The sequence below is a fragment of the Artemia franciscana genome, chromosome 12 (genome assembly GCF_032884065.1).
Source record: "Artemia franciscana chromosome 12, ASM3288406v1, whole genome shotgun sequence".
Classification (NCBI taxonomy): Eukaryota; Metazoa; Arthropoda; class Branchiopoda; order Anostraca; family Artemiidae; genus Artemia; species Artemia franciscana.
Window position 1 is genome coordinate 26,972,712 of NC_088874.1, and position 23,555 is coordinate 26,996,266.

At 34.1% G+C, this 23,555-nt stretch overlaps 1 protein-coding gene across 2 annotated transcripts in view; it reads right to left on the reverse strand.

The window, feature by feature from the left end:
• LOC136033933 (carbonic anhydrase 2-like) overlaps positions 1 to 23,555 on the reverse strand; it is a 42,518-nt gene that overhangs the window by 7,361 nt on the left and 11,602 nt on the right. The window contains exons 1-5 of one of the 2 annotated variants that reach the window (XM_065714949.1): positions 20,828 to 20,984; positions 11,398 to 11,625; positions 4,022 to 4,428; positions 2,727 to 2,924; positions 1,355 to 1,493 (exon numbers count right to left, since the gene is read on the reverse strand). In XM_065714949.1, coding sequence (XP_065571021.1) covers positions 1,355 to 1,493; positions 2,727 to 2,924; positions 4,022 to 4,428; positions 11,398 to 11,618 — 965 coding nt within the window. In that variant the 5' untranslated portion in view covers positions 11,619 to 11,625; positions 20,828 to 20,984. Of the gene's footprint in view, positions 1 to 1,354; positions 1,494 to 2,726; positions 2,925 to 4,021; positions 4,429 to 11,397; positions 11,626 to 20,827; positions 20,985 to 23,555 lie in introns of those variants that run through there. The other variant, XM_065714950.1, reaches the window with a different exon arrangement.

A 23,555-nucleotide genomic window follows, 5' to 3' on the forward strand; every position in this document is an offset into this window, starting at 1 on the left:
TAGCTTCCTGGGGAAGGTAAACAGGAAGGGTGTGCGAAAGCACAGGATGGCTGCCCCCGACCCCCCTTTGCATTTCCTGGCCGAAGGACTAAGAAACGGTGATCACCACCGCCGTTACGGACTGTAAAGTCTAATACCGGATCCTTAACCTTTTTTATTTACCTTATTATTAGCTTCATACGTCAATTTTTTCGTTCCATTTCTACCATTATCCACTCACCACTAGATTTAGACTAATGTGTAAATCTAGAGAAGTTGGAAACTTCTTAGTCTAAAATCTAAGCCTCTATTCACCTATAAAATATTATTTCATCTAGTTTTACTGTCTTTTACCACCTAAGTTAAAGACAATAATTGTCAAACCATTCTTTAAGATAAGCAGACAGGAAGAGAATTTCCGTCCCTCCGATGAGATTCGTTTGGTTGTAGCAACTCACTTCCAGAATATTTGCCAGTTAATATTGTAGCTAAATTTTCTCTGTTGCCTTCTGCCAGGTTAGTTAAAAAATCAAATATACAATTTGCAAAATAAAAAACGCTAAGAAGCAAAGTGGTCATAGTTCATGAAGAAACTAAGAAAAAAAACAGTAAAAATTTTCATGTAAAATATTACCTCACAAGATAAGGGACGGCCAAAGAAAACGGCTTTAAAAACTACTTTATCTCATAGCATACTTCATAACGCAGACCCCCCCCCCCCAAAAAAAAAGGCCTGATTCCTACTAGTCAGCTTTTATAAGTTCGGATTATGTCTGTCGACTGTTATTTAAAGAAACAAACAGATGGCTTTTCACTGATGATCTCCCGTAGCATACCGTCCTTAGCGGAAATTTACTGCCGGATAAAGCTGTTCTTCAAGTGCTCAGTGTGGAACGCCTTCTCTGATAAGTAGTCCGAAACTATCGCCTATTTGATTTCTTGCAATTCTACTTTAGTAAACGGCGTTACTAATCAAAATTGTTCGTTAGAGGGAGGCCAGTAGATATACTTGTTGGAAAAAGCCACTGACGCCCAAGGCCATATCCAGGGAGTGGTTACGGGGTTTGAACTCCTGAAATTTTTTGTCCAACTCGTAAAAACGTAGCAAAAATGTATATAAACAAATTTGACAGCAAAGACAAAATTTGACAAAGTTGACAGCACATCATACCAATTAAATTGAGATTGTAAAAGTGGAAGTAACCATGAAAAGAATGTGGAATACTTTTACCTAGAATTTGTTTTTGACTCTTCTTCAGTTTTATATGGAGGCTCAGTATTCACTGTACAGCTGGAATGCCCCCAGCCCTTATGGAGCTATTAAAGCTCTTTTTTAACAGCTACAAAGAAACCGAGCAGTCCAGCAAAAACTTACCTTTTTCCATTGATGACATGCTCTGATCCCTCCTCTGATGTTTCGCCCCAGTGGAAATGCATCTGTCTAAAAATGTACTCCGACCTAAGGCCGCCTTTTCTCACAGAGGGTAGTATAGAATCTTTCAGGGACACAACCACTAGAATAACAAATATGGTTAACGTTATTTTGACAATCATATAGAGAAATATAGCTCAATAAAACTACTGAGAATTTGCCACTAGGATTTTCAGTATTTAATGACAAAGTCATATTTTCGACAATTTTTATTTCATCTCAGTGTATAGAAAATTGCTTTATGAGTAGTGCCTTTAGAAAAATCAGATACCAGTATTTACGGTGACTATCGAGTATTCGATGAAGAAAATAAATCTAAGAGTCGAGAACTGGGAAGGATAGCCCATTTCTTAGTCAGGGTAATTTTTATTCAGCTTGAATTTTAAGTTACCTCATTAAATTTACTTTTTAGTCTTTTTTATTATTTAATTTATGTGTTTGGTTGAACCATTATTTGAATTTAAATCTTATTTGAAAAAAGTTCGTAAAGCGAGATAAATTATTATTAAAGCAGGTAGAATTCTCAGATCTCTATCTTTTGAACGAAATTTAACCTGAATAAAAGGACTGCCTACCAGTCCCAGCCTCCAGGTGTTAAAATTGATTAATACACACCTGAACACTGGTGGACTGGAAGGAGGGTAAATTTTTTCATGGAAAAGTCCAAAGTAGGTATTTGAAAAAGCTGTGAAATATGGGCTTTTCTAAAAATTCTTCAAGAAGACTTGAGGCTCCTCTTGCAGAATTTTTTCTTAGAAAGATTCCTTGAAAAGATTTCCTTAAAAATGTTAAAAAGATACAGACAATGAAGCTATGCAAAACACAGACGAATCAAAAAATGTAGAAAGAAAAAGATGTAAAAGTATTGTAAAAATTTTACCAATGTCATATGCTGATCAAACGAAGCCTTCAAAATTACGATTTTGGAAACATTTTTAACAACGTGATTACACATGTAAAGCAGCACGTGGAAACGAACGTGCGGCTCCATTATCTGCGAATTTTTCGGAACTCGTCTAATTTCCCAAAAATAAAATGGGTTTTCTCAAATTTATCTTGAAGTTAACATGAAAAAGATCAATGATCAGTGTTTCGCGTTACCGATCGTGTGTTTACAAATTCTGGAAAGTGGAAGCACAGACGTGCAAAGAGTCCTCCGAAAAGTTATATATATATATATATATATATATATATATATGGTTGTGTTTGCACTTACTCGATTCAAAAATCAAATTTAATTTTCATTGTTCTTATACTTTAAAGATTCTACCTTTGGTTCACAAACGGAATTGACAAGACTGAAGATGGCACTTACATGTATGTCCGTTGTTTTGCATCAAGTACTCCTTTGGGTGCTTATCGTAGCCTTTCATTTCAAGATCTGGTAATTCAGCTGAAATGGTTTCATTTGTTTCTAAGGCAATTGGCGACTCCTCCTCTCCAGTGGCACAAATAGGCTCCAGTTCGCTCCATTTGTCAGGACCGTGGTCTCCATGATAACCCCAATTTATGTCTGCATTAAATTTCAGTTAAGAGCGTATTAAGCGTAAACTTATACACGGAAATGAGAGAAGCAACATAACATATTTGAACTTTAGACTTGTAATTTTAAAATGTTTGTAGTTTATACCTCTAATATAATAGCTAGTTTGTAACAATATCAAAATGAGTCGAAATCCACGATTATAAGATAAACAAAAAAATTATAAGGTTTATAATTTTGATGGTAATTTTTTTTTAATTGACGCTCAAAATCCATAAGCAAGTGTTTCAAGAAATTGTTTTCTTTGTTAGAAAAGTACATCAACAATTATTAGCAACAGTTATCTGTAGGTTTTCGGATAAAAGCTTAATATTAAGACTTTATAGAAAATATAGACAACTAATTAAGACTATTGGTAATATAGAAAATATAGATAATATAGAAAATTAAGATTATTGATAAAAAATTTTAAGATTTCTACTCTGATTTCTACTCTTAGTTCTTTTAAATAGAACCATCCCTCTGCACTCGAGATGCAGAAAAATCTGCATAATATTGGAAAATCTCCGTTAGAATGACACTCATTTCAAAAGCCAAATTCCTACCAACATAAATCTTCACTGAAATGGTATCGATATTGGGAATCCAACTCCTTATTGAAACTTGATATTAAAAATTATTCACGGCATTGGAAGATCTCTACTGAAATTATATCAATGTTGAAAAAAAAATCTAAATACCTAGGTTAGATCGTTGTAAAAAACAAAACAAAAATAAAACTAACATGATTTAGAGAATCTCAGTTGAAATCATATTCATTGGCAACTAGTCACAGCTACGGTAGTGGTATTAGTAGTAGTAGTGGTCCTGAAAAATGAAATGCACCCCCCCCCCGTCCGTTCAAAATTAGATTGGGCACAAATTCTTACCCTATCAATTACTGCTGCCTGCGTACTGATATGATTTGTGTTAGTAGGCCTAATTAGTTCTGTTTGTATTAAGCGTTGTCAATTAATGTCAAAATGTTACTTCATTGTTGTCACTTGAAGCCAGTGTGGTCCTAGAACATTATTAACTCTAATTATAATTTGTTAGCACTTATTCAAAGAGAATAAATATTTGCTTACTAATTCTTTTCTTTGGGCAAAGCGGTGAGTACACCTCTTCAGAATCAATGCAGTCTACAAGAAATCTTTGAGTGTGAGCCACAGTTTTTGTTGAAAATTTTGTAGAGCTAATTATAAGAGGTTTCAGTCTTCGAGATTCCACTGACCATGAAAGAGATGCAAGAGATTCCTTTAGAGGAGTTTCTGTTAGGCTCGGCTCAATATCCACAGATACTATACGTCCTGACATCTCTTTCCCTGTGCCTCGACCCGGTGCTAAGGGGACATCCCTAGGGTCAAGATTGTCATTATATTCTTCATACCCAGTATATAGCTGATTTATAGGTTCTGCAAATTGGAGGCTGCCATTTATTTGACCATTTTCTCCTTCTTCTTCTTCAAAGGCACCGCTAAATGGAACAACCAAACTGAAACAAAAGAATGAACCGGTAGTTTATATCTAGAATATAAGTTAATTAAAGGTTCAGGAGGTCTTAATCTAATGCAAATAATTTACTGTTAATCATTTTATAATATAATACATTATGACCAGATTTAATTTAGTTAAACATTGTTATTATAATTTAGCATAGTTAAAACATAAAAGATAAAATTCTTATATTGAAAAACACTAAGAGGTTGACAAACAAGTCAATTTAGAGTATCTTAATATCTTTGTGACGGATGATGCCCCCCAATCGGTCCGAGAAGTTCGAAAAAAACTATTTGCTGTGAGGTTAAAATGACTGAACAGTGGAGTTAATCGTGATGATGTTAGTGTGACAAATTTGACTCTACCAATTTTGTGTATACACCAGTCTCCAAACCCTGAGCCTGTAAAAGTCATTGTTGACAAAGTAAGTAAGGATTTTAGGGATTTATTTTAAGCTCGTATCCCTCATAGAGTTGATATTAATAGGGATGGATTTGGAAGTTCTATGGAAGAGTAAATTTTTCTTTTTTTTTCAGTTTATTTTCTATATTTTATTTGTTTGAAGGTTGGGTTGGACGCGTAAAGGGAAAAAATAGAATGAAATGAAGGGTAGTAATAAGAATACGTGTGAACAAAGTTTTTTGTGTCTTTTTACTTTTTGCTCATTTAGTTGTAGTTTGGAAGGAGTGTTTGCTTGGTTGTTGCATTTCGATACTTACAGTGTCTATGGATTCTCTTATTGTCTATTCTTTCATATCTCATGATAAATTGTCTTAATAATAGGCTATCACTACTTGAGAAAAACCCTGTAGATTTTTTTGAGGAATATGATGTTTTTCTGTGTTTTTGCGCTTTTTTTGTGTGATTTTGTTGCAAAAAATCATGTATCCCAGAAGAATCTTTTTTTTTATTTTAGTTGAATTGTCAAGGTCTGAATCCTTCTTATAATTAATTGGTTGAGCTCAATAATTGGAAATATTGGTGTTATAGGTTTAATTGAAACATGGTTGAAGGATTATTTTGATTCTTTATTGGCAATTAATGATTATAATTCTCATAGAAAGAACCATACAAATCACAAAAACAGTGGGGTGGCTGGCTTCATTAAGTAATACCATAATGTTAAGGTAAGGAATGACATTTGTGTTTATGTTGAGAGGGTGTTTGAAAGTTTGGTAATTGAGGTAGTTCCGCCGAATCAAAATTTTTTTGTAGTTGTATATAGGCCTCCTTCGACATTTGGTCTGAATTTTTTGGAGTTAATGGAAAGTCATTTAAAAAAGGTGCCAGTGTCTACAAGTCCATGTGTAATAATGGTAGATTTTGATGTTGATATGAGTTTACAGAATGATAGAATTTGTCGTAGTTTTTGTGATACTTTACTTTCTTTTAATATGAATCCTTCAATTAATGTATGTGCTCGAATTACTGAGACTTCTTCGGCTGTAGATATACTATTCTAGATATATTAAAGGCGTTTGAAACTTGTGATCATTTGATCTTATTGAAGAAACTAGAAAATGGAGGTATTCGCGGGAATGCGCTGCGACTGTTTGATTCTTATCTTAAAGATCGAGTCCTTTTTTTGTGAAATTGGAGGTCCGTCAACAGATCATAAAGTAAGATGCGGAGACCCACCCCCCTTGGGATCACTATTGTTTGCAATATGTAAATGGCCTATACTTAGCACTTGGTGGGCTATATATTGAAGTTGGAAGGGCCAAAGACAACGGTGCCCTAATCAAGCTTTATTGCGGTTTGCGGGTGATGCATGTCTTACGGTGGCAGCAAGAACCGAAAATAAATTACTAACTATGACAAGAGATGGTATGTCAAAAATAGAAAAGTGGATGAGGGTTAATCACCTAAAGCTCATTGGGTAATAAAAAAAGAAATAAGACAATTAATAGTTTACTATTTTCAGTTCTTTTTAATCATTTTAAGGCTCTGTTTATGTTTGATACAATATAAATTCTCTTTCTCTAAAAAAATAAATAAAATAATTAATCGATAAATTTCCTTGACTAGCCATTTCTTAAAAATTAATGGTCTTCAGTTTGTGTAACCATAAACTCATTATCTGAAGACATACCAGATATTACAAAAAAAAACATTACAATACGGAAACAGGTCAACCATAAGCCACCAGGCATTTTTGTAATAGAACAGGTATTCCTTAGTTCATTTTTTGTCGAGAACCACAGCAATTTATTTGTTTTTAACGCTTTTTACCAACATTCTTGAGGAAAAACGCAAATCCACATGTGTTGAAATTCTCACATGCATGCAAGACAACGCCCTGAATTGAATGAACTGCCAATTGTTAAAGAATGGACTGCATTACAAGACTGGTCGTTTCAAAAATATTTTATAAGGTTCTACAGACATAGCAAATTAAACAAAAGCTTAGGAAATGGTGTTTAATGAAACTGAATTACAAAGTAAGATATTAAGGAAGGTAAGCAAGGTAGGATTACAAGTTCTTTACTTGGACCCAATTTTTTCCACATAATGCTTCGATACTCCTATTATGTTTGATGAGTTACTTTCAAAAATTAGATTTGTTATTCAAATTGAGCATTTCTGCGAATTGAAGGATGTGGGAAATAGGAGTAATGAAGAATCAGACTTAAATAACCGGCTTTGCCTGCTTCAGTCACGTTAATGAACCTTTACTGATGGTGTGGAAGGAAAAGCACAAGGAGCTCGCCAAAACGCATGCTGTCTGTACAGTGTAATTTACATGTCTGCATGAGTTTAGCTCAGGAAAACGCAGCATTATTATTTTAATTATAAAGATTGAATTATGTTGAGATTTTAATTGAGATATCGTTCGTACATTCCAAAAACCAAACTTCAGGATATTATTCACTTTCATAAATCGTGTCCCTGGACGCGCTGGTGTTGTCGGCATTTAGAGGTTCAATCCAAGGCTCAATCTTGATATTTCAGTCACTATTTCAGTTTCCCCTGAGGAATGTTCTCAAAGTTCCGGGTGTGGGTCGCAGATCCACAGCCTAACCTCACTCGTTTTTCAGGCTTGGGACTGGCTGCCTTATATTTAAGGCGTACTGCTAAGACACAAATACTGCTAAGAAAATTTGTCTTGGGGGAGAGAAAGTCTGTGCTCCAAACTTGGGGGCTCCAAAACTGTGCAATTTCCAAGAAAAGTACTTTAATCATGAATTTTCCTTCTGAAATCTGAATATCCAGTATCATAGCTAGAGTGTTAAAAATCAGAGCCAAATTAAAAGACCACGATGATATCAACGAGTTCTGATTTTTCTACTTGTTATGTTCTTCCTATTACCTGGATTATGATTCCCGAGGAAGGGTCTTGTGTGGTTGAGAGGCCAATCTCTTCTGGGCTGCTAAGAAATCACTGCCAGATAGTGTTGGGTGATATTGAATATCGATTTCGATTTATTAATATATCGCGCCCAAATATCGATATCGATTATCGAACCGGTGAATATCCAGCAAAAGAGATCCAATAGAGAAAATTGTTTCATAAATAGTCGAGAAAAAGAATAACGTGTTCCATCCATTAACTCATCTATGCTAACACAGAGCATGCACAGATGTATCCAGAAGTTGGAATAGCCTGTTCGCAAACTATGTTTAGGGAGGACTCTCCAATGTTGCTGAGAACCTCCGAAAGGCTAGGCTAGATAAAATACCTTCTAGGCTTATAGGCCTTGTTCAGATCACACTCGTTGCTTGAAGAAGTTATATCTTACCCGTGACGATCTTCTCCAAGTCGGGAGCAGAATAGCAAGAGACATGAATTTGGCCTTTTTGAAATCTGTATCAACAGATGTGTGCCATGACAGACCCTGCGATTCAGCCACTAACAAATCAAGCCATTTTGTGGGGATTACATGACAAAGTTTCAGTTGTGAATGCAAGGCAAACTTCGTCAGCAGTTGCATCTGTCACGGCTTTCCAGATTTTGAGTAGGGAGTCTTTAGTCCCAAGAAAAACTGATCCGCTCAAGTCATGGAAGTCTTGTAATATGCATACCTATATAAATTTGCCATAAATTACATGTCTATGTCCGCCACCAATGTTCTTTCTGAGAGTGAATTCCAAGCCTGATCAATTAATCATATAATTCGTGTCAACAAACTGTAAGTAAGGAGCAGTTCCGCCAATTAATAACCGAAACTCTAAAGCACGGACTTTGGATAACAATAAGCACAACATTTGAATTAGTTTTTACGCCAATTTCAGATATATACTATTCGTCAAGTCTCATGTACCCATCACAGGTCTTGGAAGTCTTAGAAAATTTATATAACTTTTGGGAAAGGGCGATAAAGTCCCTAAAAAGTAAAAAAATCTTAATAAAAATCGTACCTTCAGATTTGAAATATCAGAGAATCTTATTGTAAGGGTTTCTAGCTTCCATCTGAAAAAACGTCAAATTTCGTAATTTTTGCCAGAATTTTATGACCAAAATGATTGCGGGGGCAGCTAGATCCGCTCCCACGCCTCTTTTTTCTCAAAGTCATCCGATCAAAATTTTGAGACAGCCATATTGATCAGTATTGTTAAAAAGTCGAGTAGTCATACCCTTGGGGATGACATGATCCTGGAAATCCCAAGGGAAAAGGTTGTAAGTTATGAAATATGTCTAGTGTCGGCATTTAGTATTTGCTTTGGTAAGTAAACAGACATTTTTTTGGAGTGTGAATTTTTTATGGAGGGAATTTTCTGCAGTGGGGATTTTTCATCAGGAGATTTATCCATGAGGAGGGAAGTTTCCGGGGTGAATTTTCAAAAGAAAATCATATTTGAGGAAATTTACCAGAATTCTTATAATAAATTATTTTTATTGACTTACTTTCTCTTTGTCAATTTGTGGAGATATATGTTGGTTAAATTGTCCAGGAAAAATTTTCAAAGGAGTTGAAATTGTATGGGGGATTTTTGTGTGTGTGTTTGGGGAGGGGTTATTTTCTACGGGAGAGATTCTCTATGGGGGGGATTTTACGTGGGAGAAACTTTACATTTAGACATTTTGAGGGTAGAATTTTCCGGAAACATTGTCCACGGAGGGAGGATTTCCGGCATGATTTAAAAAACAATTAAATGAAAAACAACTTTTTCAACTAGAAGTGAGGAACAACATTCAAAGTTAAAACGAACCGATATTGTCTCGTGTATGAGGAAGGGATCCCTCTCCTTAATACCTCGTTCTTTACACTAATTATAATTTTGCCCCAATTATTTAAGAACAACTCCTGAAAAAAAGAGTCGTTTAATTAGAGTAAGGAGATTTTTAAAAGACAAAAAGAAATTTTGGTGTGAAGAGTGAGGTATTGAGAAAAGGTTATCTTCCTCATGTAGGGAACAGTTTTTGTTCTTTTGAGATTGGGAAATTGTACTCCGTACTTTCAGTGGGAAAAAACGTATTTAATTGCTGACAGACAGAACCAACTCTCAGGGGAATTATGAACACGCGGCGTATTTTGAATGGCCAAAAATAGCCAGCATTTTATTTTTTTTATTCTTTTTTTTTAAAGTGAGTAATTCCAAATCAGGGTTTTTGTAATATTCATACCATAATGGAAGTAATCTTTATTTTATTCAAAATTGGAAAACATTGGGCAAAATACTTTTTAATTACAATTTTTGTTATTAAATTTTGGCAATACCTAAAAATAACCTAAGCAAAAAAAAAGGACCAGAAATATTGAAATAGTTATATCGGTTATCGAATATCGAAAGTAAAAATATCGATATATTGATCCATTGTATATTCGAATTATCGCCCAACACTACTGCGTGAGATACTACAATGTATGGTGAACTTTTTTGGCATTTAATAGCTTTTTCTATTACTTATATATATATATATATATATATATATATATATATATATATATATATATATATATATATATATATATATATATATATATATATATATATATATATATATATATATATATATATATATATGGGAGTGTTTGAGAGAAGGTGATTGTTTTTTTTCCTTTCATCTTTATATTAATTAGTGTCGAATGCTTTAGTGTAGTTTTTTATTATTGCTCTTAGTTTAGGATGTCTTTAGAAATGTTAATGTAGTTAATCGCTACGCGTTAGCAAAATTTAATTTTTCCCTAGCGCAGTGATTTACATCTGTAATAGTTTATATTTTTGTTTATTATGTAAATAAAAGTAAAAAAAAACTATACATATATATATATATATATATATATATATATATATATATATATATATATATATATATATATATAACTTCATAATTTCAAAGAAACCAAAAGAAAAATCCAAAAAAGGGTGGTCAGGTATCAACAGGACTAAGAGGCGTCAAGGGGGCAGAAAATGCTGTTTATAACGTTTTTGGTACTAAAATTCTTGCCCTTGTTTATATTATTAACTGACAAAAAATATCCTTTCATCTAGCAGTCGTCATGTAGAAACTTCGTATAAATAATAATATATTTCATAATTAGATTAACAGGAAATAATTCTACCGACGTTACAGTTGGTTGTGAAAATTAATAATAAAAATAAAAGTGATATCTTTTCGGCAAAAGTCAGGTAAAAAACGTTGGCTTGAAAAGTTTGGCTTGAAAGTTTCGTATGAAGAATCATTTACCTAAATTTAACCAAAGCGGTGTGGTTTGCAATCAAAAAAAACGAATTTGGAAACCCCTTCCTAGATCTCAATGTAATTATGTTTTTTTCTAGCAATATCCTGCAGTTATTCATTTAATTTGTCATTTTTTTATTTTGAATTTGTCCCTCCCTCCTCCATTTACTAAGCACATACCCAAGTACTTCCTGTTGCATAGTCCACAACTTTAGCATAATATTATGTATTTTTGTATTAAATTTAGAAATAATTTAGTCAGTTTTTATTCTTCTAGAAAGTCATTGTCAGTTGCAGTACCATACTGGAAGTTACAGAAAAGTATGCATATTCACTTACTGTCCAAAGTTAATAGGCCACTCCTCTATCTCAGCCCATCTCTTTTTTCTTGCTGGATCACAAGAGGGAATTGAAGTGGACGATGGGAAAATATAGCATGTTGGCTTCTCGATGATAGTTACTGTTTTGAAATAGCTCACGTACGTGTCACGAGTAGGATAACCCATCAATATTTGCAAAAGGTTGAACAACAAAGAAAATAGCAACCAATATTTTCCCATTTAATATCTAAAAATAAAGAACAAAGTTTATGTTTGGCGAGGGGTGACCCACTTCCAGCTGTTTGATACAACCTATATCTCGGAGTTGATTGTGAAAAGTTTTTCAACTTTTTTTCGTGTCTTAAAAAGACATTGCTTATGCATATAAGAAAAGAAATTCGGTAATGATGTTTTTCTAACAGTGATTTAAACTAAGATTCAAACTTTCGGTTTTCTTTTTAAAGTTTTTGAGTTGTTGCAATCTCTTGTTAAGATATATATAAATATTTTTGCAATTACCAGTTTTTTGCTCTTTATGCAGTTTAATGTCTTTTCATGCTTCATCTGTTCGAATATATTTGATTATTGAAGCTAGTCCGATTTCTAATAACATTTAACCGATACTTCTAACTTTTGATTTTCTTTTTTAAGATTTTTGAATTGTGTTATCCCTTGCCAAAACAGAGAATCATCATTTGTTTTAATTGCAAACTTCTGACCTACCTAAATCTTTTTTTTGGCCAAAACATCCCAGGATGCCAATTTTCCCGAAAAATATGGAGCCATTTTCGAGAAAAAATACTTTAAAAAATTCTTTGTTAAAGTTTTTGGATTACTTCAATCCCTTGTCAAAATATATATTAATATTTTTGCGATTACCAGTTTTTAATATAAACTTATCCTTACATGAAAATCTTCAATTATTCCACATAAGTTTGACACATGCAGTTAGAAGAAAAGTGTTGGCATGTCAAAAATGAAAATGAAGAGCAAATAAACAGGCGGTTAGAAAACATGCAACACCGAGCATATGAGCATGTAAAAAATGAAAAGCAAAGAAAAACGCGGTTAGAAGACATGTGACGCCGAGCATGTGAGCGAGTCAATGAAAATCAACCTGGACAGCGAGAATCGAAACGTGTCAAAACTGAAAATGATAGGTCATCAATACCTGCCAAACCTTCGTTAGAAAACAAAGCTTTGGTGGATATTTGTTTCATAATGACGAAAGATAAGCTGAGGTAAAACGAACCAAACAAATTGAAAATGATAGAGATGATGATACGGTTTTTGATTTTGATATGGATAGGGTCATCAATGCCTAGCATACATTTGAAAATTAAAATATGGACTAGATAAATCGTTAGAAGAAAAAGAAGTTTTTGTTCCACCACCTGAACAATTAAAAGAACCAAAGGTTCGGCGATATGTCTTTCATAATGACAAAAGACAAGCCTATGCAAAAGAAGAAGTTTTTGTCCTACCACCTGAACAATTAAAAGAAACAAAAGTGGTCGTCAATTCCATCTATGCCATTGGAAATCAAAAACCTGGACTAGATAAATCGTTGGAAAAAAAGAAGAAATTTTTGTCCCTCCACCTGAGCAATTAATACCAAAAAGATATACAATAGAAACATAAAAGACAAAGGCAAATAATGAAGAAGAGTTCTTCTTGTCCTCAGGCTCGTCCAGTATGCTACTTAAATTTAAGAAGCGAATTATTGATATGATTTTAAAGTTGAATGGTATCGACACTTGAAACTTATTTTGAACAATTTCGTAATTATTATGTATAAACATATTTTGAAATATTTTGTGATTATCAGGTATTAATTTCACCTCATTAACCTCCGACTGAAAAGCTATTATCCGTTTTTTCTCCGATTTTCGTTCATCATTAATTTTCTGTTTTTTTTTTATCTGTGTGTTAACTATAAACATACATGTTATTTACGTACAATTTCCCATTTCCTCCAAATAAATAATGTAATGTAACTAACATCTACGTACTGCTTTAATTGTAAATGGCCAAACATTGCAGTTTTCACCGTTACTTATCAGGATCAAAACATATCGGGGGTTCCTTCGTTCGGTGTTTTTTTACAAACATTTTTCTGGGCCTTTACTTTTCCGTTATAATGACATTTTTTGTCAAAAAATCTAAGACATTTTTTTCATCATTTCGGGCCATTGTTTCGCGGCGCTAAAATTTTCAATTTTAATTTATAACTGTTAATCTGAACTGCCTGATTTTGATAGATTTAAACTTGCATGATTAGCCATGCAAAAGAAAAGAGGAAAAAAAATGAGGCTATATTGTTTATGCATTGAAAAATTCGACAGTTTTTGTTTGGAAGTATTTTAGTGTGACGACTAAGGTATTTGACCCTTCGTGAAAAACGAGAAATCAATTCGTTACATTTTTTAGCTGTTTGTTATTTTTTTCGGTTCAAAATAAGACGGGTCTTTTTGACATCCAGTCACAATGCCGTACCCCAGAAGGGATGGGTTCCGGATCTGACTCACCCCTCTGAAATTTTCGTCCGAGTCATAAATAAAAAATTCATATAAGCAAACTTTTGTTGCATTTTGTATTTTTGTTTTTGTTTTTTTGTTTTCATATATATATATAAGAAAGGATGAAAACGGTCTCGTATTGAAGAAATTAGAGCCACAGCCAAGGACAGGATCCTCAAATCAAGCAATATTATTGTAAAGAAAAAAATAACGCATAAATAGTGTTATTTATTTGTTGTTTCTTAAAAAAGAAGCATTTTGTTACTGTAGTAATTACATAAAGATTATTTTTAATGCAATAATCCAAAGATGGGTAAACTGACTGCAACCCCATAGAATACCGGGTATTGAGTCTGGAAATCGCAATTGAAAGAAATTAACAAGACGGACGAAAAGACAAGCTTCTCTCAGAACTGCTGCATAATTTGCTATAGGGCAGGGGGAGACTCCCCCCTCCAGCCAAAAATTAGTGTCTTCACAAATATCTTCAAAACTCAGATTAGCCTACATAATTCAAGCATCCACGGAAACGTATCCGTTTTCTTTAGTATACCTTTGCCCTTATGGTACTGTATGGATCATTTTTCACTGTCATTTTCGCTTGACTTAGGAAAATCGGCTCCAACTTTGCGTCCAATCCCCCAGGATTTTGACTAAGGTATGCCGCTGTATTAGAAACGGTTAAATTTAAAATCACTGGGCTATGAAATGGGTAGTCGTTTTAACTGATTATGGAATGGGTAGCTTGGTTACTGAATGGGTAGCCGTTCTTAAAAAGTACGTCGTTGCGACATATAGAATACGAGTTACCTTCATTTGAGGCGCGTAGCCTAAAATTGGTTAAAACAAAAAATGAAAGAGAATTAAGAATCCGTGGCATCTTTTAGATTTAGAGAGGGATCCAAGGTCCTCTGTGTACATACTTGATCCGATAAGTATAGGAAGTGTTTGGAGGGGGATGTTTTTTTTGGTGGGGGCAACTTAGATTAAAAGCAAAAAACCGGCGGATTATTTGGAATATATGATATATGACAGGGGAAAGCAGAGAACCTAGGATATTTTGGATTAAATAAAATAAAATATGAAACTGGCAGTACTGGAAAATCGATTTCCTTTATTATAGGCACGGATAATTTTCTATGTTCTTGGCGTGGGAGTAATTTTGAGGGTGAAGAGGGATGGATTTGAAAAAAGGTGAGTAGTGTTGAAATATAAAAAAAACGTCTTAAAGAGAATCTTGGAGGGACCTCAGAAACCTAAATGTAGAAATACCTATTTGTATGAGAAAGTGTTACATCTAGTTGGAAAATTCTTTACAGCGCTTTATTATGCATAGTTTTATATGACAAAAAGTATAAGAATCTGGAGACTCTTTAGTCTCAAATCTATGAGAAGACAGATCGTATGTTACCTATTTCATTATCATATTTGCACCATAAAAATATATTGTTGTATCAAGTCTTGTCAATGACTCTGCCATTAAGTATGCATTTTTAACTATCGCTTGTATCACATTTGGAAAAAAGATAGGTAAAAATAAAAAAAGAATAGCTGCATGAAAAATACAGTTAAGCATGGGAAATTGTAGCATTTTTAGGTTTCGCAAGTGTCATTGGCCGTTCTTGAGGATAATGTGTTTAATTTGCATATTTTTCTCAAGATTCAAAACTCGGGACTCAGTTCCCAAGATTGGGGGACGAGAGGGGGGGATTCCAGGGAATAAAACACTAGCTATTACCCACAAGTTGTAGCCGGTCAATCGATTTAAAAGTTCAACACTTTTTAAAATTAATTGAAAAATATATGTGAAAAAAAATGATAAATTAAATGTTTACGATCTATATCTTTGATTGTCTGTGCAGCTCACGATCTATTTTTAACCTTGATACGACCGACACAACGAAAATATTGGAGACTCCCGACGGAAAATTCTATCACATAGATGATTAAAAAATCAATCAACTTTCCCACATTGATCTTGAATAAATTATGTACAGGCTTGTATTGAGTCTGCAACGCCCGCATGGAAGCAAAACTGGGACAGGATTTTGAAAACATGTCTTGTAATATTTAATTGAAATAAGCAGTTGTGAATGCAATTGATAATTAGTAATAATAACTTAGTGCCATCAAATCTAGTTTTTTTTACCGAATAAATTAAGTGCAGATTTGCATTTAATTGCCGTATAAAAAATCCCCACTGGTCCATTTTTTCTGATTGATTAGCGTTTAACATGATAAACTTGGCTCCCCATTGGTGTTTTCACCCCTCCGACGCCGTAACTAGTAAAACTTCTGTCCTTCTGAAGGAGGGGGTACGTACGCCCAAAACTATCCCCCTAGATCAGTTCCTGAATACTGACCTCATTTTTCTGACTAATTTGCGTTCAATTATTTTACCTGACGGACGGATTGAGAAAAAAAAAATTTGTGCTTGTGTATTAATCAGAACACACTCAATAAGTGAAGTTAGGTTCTTTCGTGAAACAAACTACGGTGCAGGTACATTTTAATAAGATATTTGGTAATTGTTCATTATTCAATTGATTCACTTCAATTCAGAAAACACTCAAGAATTTTGCTGAGAAAATACGGTTTCATTGCCACAAAGACAAAACTCAATTTAGTTTGCTAAGCATAATGATAGAAGATAGTGTCTGAACATGGATTTTGAAATGAAGATTTGGGATTTGCCAAAGGCTGAAAAAGAGGTAATTAAATTTTTCCAGGATAAGGGGTTGTTCCCACAACAAAACAAAACACATTTTTCCTAATAAAGTATTATATTTTCATCATATTTTGTTTTATTTCATTAGCTTTATCAAAAATTTGGGCTATATATTTGCACATTAGGGGAGGGGGCTGAGGTGCATTATATTAAATACCTAACTTTACCTATCCTAACCACCTCTATATGTAAAATACTTCATTAAAGTGTACCTGCATCGCAGTTTGTTTCACGAAAGAATCTAACTTCACATATTGAGTGTGTTTTGAATAATATACAAGTACCGAAATTTTTTTAAAGGAGTTATTTAGACCATTCCAGAAAGCGAAATTTGGGTAAAACGGTTTATGGAAACATCTGAACGGCAATCAGCCCAGCAGGGCTCAGTCTTATTAGATCGAGTATAGTTTAGAAAATTAAACTACTTGAATTCTGTTTTGAGACAAGATGTGACAAGTCAACATGGATTCAATGAGTTCATTGTTCGAACGCCGTTTTTACTAGGCTTCGTAGTTACATTTGAATTTTTAGTTTTAATCTAGCAACATCGAATTTGGTTTTGTTTTAAATTGAGCAGAAATAAATAAGAATTTGTAGCCAGTAGTCAAATAAAAATTACAATTTGTCCGATTTTCTTTTGATGAATTAGAAGTTACTTTATTGAATTGTGTTCCCGACTTTCTAGTTAATTGATGTTCATTTACTATATCTGATAGACTGCATGAGAGATAGAAAAAAATCCTAAGGAGTCACTAAGCGTCGTAGATTCCAGAGCATTAGGTTTACATAAACGCGTTGTAAATAACGGCACCAAATAAAAGACAAGGATTTACGTAAATTTTGAGACTTAACTTTTCTTTAGCATTTTGATTGAAAAAAACCCTCCAACCGCAATATTAAAAAAAAACCTTTTTGGTTATCTTCGTTTTACATGAAAAATTCGTTTTTACGTTTTTACATGGAGAAAGTTTTCTCTTTACCCCCGAAAAGAGAAAACTCTCTTAACTGGCGACCCAGCGTCCTGTAAAAAAAAAATGCTCCAAAAGCATAGGACTTTTTGAGTGGCATTTACATGATAAATTTAGTCTTATTGGTTCGAGACAGAAATAGAAAATTCAACAATTTTGAGCTGAGTTTCAAGACAAGAGCCAGTAAGTCTAGATAACCCGAAGAGTCCAGCGTGGTTTTAAAATAGTCTATTTGCATGACACTCTCTGCGCGAAAGACAATTTAAAGTCAGCGTATCAGAATTGCAATCAATAGATTTTCCATAAATTCCACTGTGTCGACAGTGACCTTCGACAAGCAGATTAATCTAAAAGCACAGTATTACTGATAAAAGTAAAGAGAAAGGACAAACTGAAAACGAAGAAAAATTATTGCTTAACAGCATATGAAATATTTGAAAAACGATTTCAAATAAACTGCATTGTGATGTTTCCTAATATTTTTAGAACTCTAAAAAGTAGTGCTTTACTGAAAACTAAGCCTGCTTGAGGTTCTTTGGGGGAATTAAAACTGTGTATAAAGTTTTATGCCGGTAAAATACTATAAAGAGCTTTAAAAGTTCAGCTTCCAATCATTTTTTGCGTCAGTTTGTTTTTTCAGTAAAGCGCTAGTTTTTCCAAATTCCCAAAGCCAGGAATTGAAATTCCATCTTCTGGTTTTTATGTTTTAGCTTAATTTTTTTCGGCAAAAAGCGATTAGTATATTAACTCATTCCTGAAAAATCTAACGGTAAAATGTATAGAAGCAAGCTCAAGACTTGAATTTATGTATTAGACAAATCAAGGGGTACAATTTCGCATTTTTTGTTAATGAAAATATCCCCTCACTTCAAGAAAGGCAATTTAAAATTTAGGGAGGGCTTAGGGGAACCCAGAAGCTACAAATTTTAGTTACTTATTTTCTTTTTAAACCTTATTTAAATTGAAACACGCAAAATTGAAGGTTTTTTATTTTTGTCTGTCATATGAGGAAAGAATTTTTTTTATCAGAAATAATAAATTTTGGACAGTGAACCAAAGAGTGTAAAGGTTAAGGACAATCACCAGTACACAAGGAAAAAATTGCTTTTACGTTAATTTTCGTATCAACTCGAAAACTATAACTATACCGTACTTGCCAACAAATACTTTTATAATCTAAATATATGTGAAGCATTACTTATCCCCACAATATTTTTTTCATCAACAGCCAAAGAAAACAATAAAAAAAACATTGTAGTTCACGCCAATTAAATCGGTACAAATCAAATCAATTAAAATGGTTCAAGAAAGCAATAAGAAAAGAGACTGTAGAAACACACCCATTAAAATGGATCAAATCAAATGGATTAAAACGGTTCAAAAAAGCTATAAGAAGACACACTGTAGAAACACACCGATTAAATCGTTTCAAATCAGTCCGATTAAAATGGTTCAAGAAAACTGTAAGAAGAAACACACCAATTAAAACAGCTTAAATCAAACCGATTAAAATGGTTCAGGAAAACAGCAAGAAGAAACATACCGATTAAAACGGCTCAAATCCAACCGATTAAAGCAATTTAAGAAAACAGTAAGAAGGAACACACCGATTAAATGGTTTCAATTGAAATCTTTGTACAGATTTGAACAAACTTTCAGAGGAAAAGAGATCCCGAAAAAGGTTTTATTTTTTTTTAATCTGGTAACCTAGGTTTTAAAAATGTAATTCCCCCTAATATTGTAAACGTTAACACCACTCGTCTAGACAAATACACGGGTCCCCCATTTTCAAATCGTTGTCTTTCAATTTGCCAACAACTTTTCAGGTTTTGACACTTAAATTCAATTGGCAGATTGTTTTGAAGCCTAATTTCGATAGCTATTTTATTATTTTGTATTCTTAACAAAAACAGTTACACCTCTAACCTATTTTATCCAAAAAATCAAATTAAACTACATCACAGGCAGTCCAATAGCGCTGCTTAAGTAAAGAGCAAAATTACATATATGTTTTTTCTCTCTCTTCAACACTCCTTAGGGAAAGAGTTGTCCTAGAAACTCCAAAGAGGGCTTGCTGAATTGAAAATTCAAAGTTCTAGTGATGTTTTTAAGAATAAAAATGACAGGAGGACACCTGGTCCCCTTGCACGTCCTTTTTAGCTGCCCACGGCCCCTGAAACCTCAAAGATATCCAGCTAAATTATGAGACAGTCATTTCTTTCAAAATAGTTGAAAGGTCAAATAACTATATCTCCGGGGATGACATGACCCCCCCCCCCACCAGTGGGGAAAGATCTGTAAATGATGCAAGTTTCCCATTTTATTATTCGGACATGAATGCATCTTCGATCCTGGTTGTTCGAAAATACTCAGGTTATTAAGATGGAACTTTAAAAATGTCAAGGGGGTGGGTATTTAGCTCAGGATACTCCCAGGCAGCATCAAAGTTAAAGTCCCTAAACAGCTTTGTTCGGTATAACTTCTACTCGGAATCCCTGAAAATTCATTTCCCCTGCTCAACTGCTTTCAATAAACTAAGGGCCCAGCATCTAGAAGTTTACTTTTCCGTTTTTGATTGAAATTGCCAGTGACTTTCAAAAAAGGCAGAAAAAAACGAGACATTTCATTTCTAGTATTAAAAGACGAAGAGAATCGCATAAAAAAGGAATCAGTCCAATCAGTTTTTGATTGGTTTGTTGAAATATCTTATTTTGTGGTCCAACGCTCTTTTCTGCTTAAGACACCGGATAAAATAAGATTTGTGTAATAGCTCAGGTACATAGACTGTAATTCAGTTTTTATTCAGGGGGATATTTTGTCCGGGGGGGGGGGTAGCCTACAGAAAAAACTTTACAAAACGCATTAAAAATTAGTTTATATGTTTTTTTGAACTTTTTTATGAGTCAGATAAAAACTTGGGGGGAGGGGTTGTTCAAACCCAGAACCCCCTGGATTCGGCCTTGAGTCCAATACTAGCTAGAAATTTAAATGGGACGTTACGAAATGAGCGACTTCATCCTCAAAATTTTTTCCAAAGAGAGTCCTATTATCTCGCTCAAGAGCATTGAAAGAACTCGACCGGATCCCCCTCCCAATAAACAGTCATCTTGTTACCCAGATGCTGAAATCAATCCAGCTGCACCCCTCCCCCCATTAAAGGAGTCCAAATCCTCTCCCCCTATGTCAACAAAAAATTTAGATTAAATAAAGGCACACAAGTGAACTAAAACTGACCTGTAATATTCTATTCAAATAATCCTTTGAAAGAACCGAAAAGAGCAGTCACGGATTAACAGCTGTTACAATGATTCTGCTTCTATCTACAAATGAAGCTTCCTGGTTTAAAATGATATACTTCCGCAGCAGTATTAGATATACTCTGTCCTCGCGGTGTTGTGCAATCATAATTTTCTCATTAATGAGATGACAAATTTGGCTAATAGCAAATCTCCGCTTGTTTTAGCAAAATACACAAGAACGGTTATTTCCCAGCATTTCAAGTACAGAAAATGTGCTGGTAACTAGATATCAATCACGGACGCCAAGTTTTCTTCTTCACGAAGCTGGTGATACCCTGGCCATTTTAAACATTATGGAGGGGAGGGAGAAAAAAATGCTAAGCCCATAAAATCCACCAAAAAATGGGTAGATTTTAACAGGCGCATCACAGCTGTGCGACACGATGACCCATGGTTTTTCAGCTATTAAGAATTGATGATGCTAAGGGAATTCACCGGATTATTACTCTAGATTGTACCGGGATTTTACTAAGGGGATATACCTGGACCTTGCAGAGATTTTCCAGTTAACATCAATAAGTTCTATTAAACCCCCCCCCCCGAGGATGGTGTCGAGGTGTGATTGCCTAGGACTTATTCCTTTGGTTCAATAAAATCCTAACATTCTAAAACTATAATCAAGTAAATAGATTATGCAGGTACAAATGGCGAGTTGGAAGGGTCAGAAAGCTTCATGGGTGTTACCGAAGAGCCCGCTTAGGCATCTAGAACCAGTAGATTTTAAGCTACAGAAGAGAATTTTGAGATGAAAGTAGGTCCAATATTGAGTTATGTTTGGGAAGTTTGGGGGTTTGAAAGGGGAGGGGGAAATGGACAGAATATATATATATATATATATATATATATATATATATATATATATATATATATATATATATATATATATATATATATATATATATATATATATATATATATATATATATATATATATATATATGTATATATATATATGTGTATATATATATATATATGTATATATATATATATATATATATATATATATATATATATATATATATATAGATATATATATACATATGGTATATGTATATACCTAATAATGGTATTAGATGGTTCTTCCTCATGCCCAATGTGTGGAGGAAAGGGCGAGTATCTACTTCACTTCATGGTACTTTGTCCCAAATCACAAGTAGTATCCCGTCCATGGTTTTAAACTTGACCATAGCCGCTACTCCTTTCTTCCTTTGACGAAGAAGGTTTAAGGGTGATTCCTTCAGGGCGAGATGAAGGTGCATGTTACGTAATATGGAATGTTTTCTATAATATGCAGGTACATGTTACGTAGTAGGGAATGTTTTTGGTTGTTACGAAATAAAGTTTGGTTATTACATTATAGTTTTTTATTGCTACCTAATAGGACTTTTTAGAGCGGGGAAGTTTTATTAAGACATTTTTCTTCATGACGTTTTCAAGATATATCAAGACATTTTAAGACGCTTTTTAAGACATTTTTCTTCAAGACGTCTTTCCAGACATTTCAAGAAGTTTTTAAGAAATTTTTCTTAAAGACGAATCAAGACACTTTAAGACGTTTTTTGAGACATAGAGTCAAGACTATGCATGTTCACACCACCGTGACCATATGTGCCTGGTCTAACCTAGCACGCAATTTCAGGGGGTGTTATTAGAGATAAATTAGAGCTGTATAAAGAGGCATTTCTGAAAGGTCTTAATGGAAATGCCTCGTTTCTTTGACTAAGTGTTAGATTTCAGTCTCCCCTCAGTCGATTTTTTTAACACCTCCCACCTTAACTTTAAGTTGTAAAACACGTTAATACAAGCAATTCACACGATCACGGCAAAATATGACTGGCCCGTTGCATCCCTGTGATCAATATTATCATTCCTATGACCTGTTTAGATATTTTTTGATAAAAATATGATTTAAATACAATGATTCGTGTTTTTGCAAGTTATCCCCAACAAGGTACACCATGTCAACTCACACCTCCGTGCCTCACTATGACTGGCCCTCTGGCACCCCCTCATCATTCATAAGACAGTTTTCAGATGTTTTCTTGCAAAAAATCACGCATTAAATCCATTGGTTCATGTTTTTGCTACCCAACACTCCCAACAGTACCACACTATGACTGGCCCTCTGGCACACTCTAGCACCCTGTCATTATTCCTAACACATTTTCCAGATATTTTCTTGTTAAAAATCATGCATTAAATCTCTTGGTTAATGTTTTTGCAAGCCAACCCTTCGTGATATACCATGTCAGTTCACACTACCGTGCCTCACTATGTCTGGCAAACTATGGAACCCCTGATCATTCCTAGGACATTTTCCAGATATTTTCCTGTTAAAAATAATGCATTATAATCCACTGGTTAAGGTTTTCAGAACCCACCCCCAACGTGATACACCATGACATTTCACACCACCGTGCCAATCTATGACTGGATCTCTGGCGCCCTATAGCACCCCCTCCATCATTCCTAAGACATTTTCCAGATATGTCCTTGTTAAAAATACGATTTAAATCCATTGGTTCATGTTTTTGTAAGCCACCATGCACCCTGATACACCATGTGAGTTCACGCTACTGTCCCACACTATGACTGGCCCTCTGACACCCTCTAGTGCCCCCTCAACATTTTTAAGATATTTCCCAGGTATTTCCTTGCTAAAA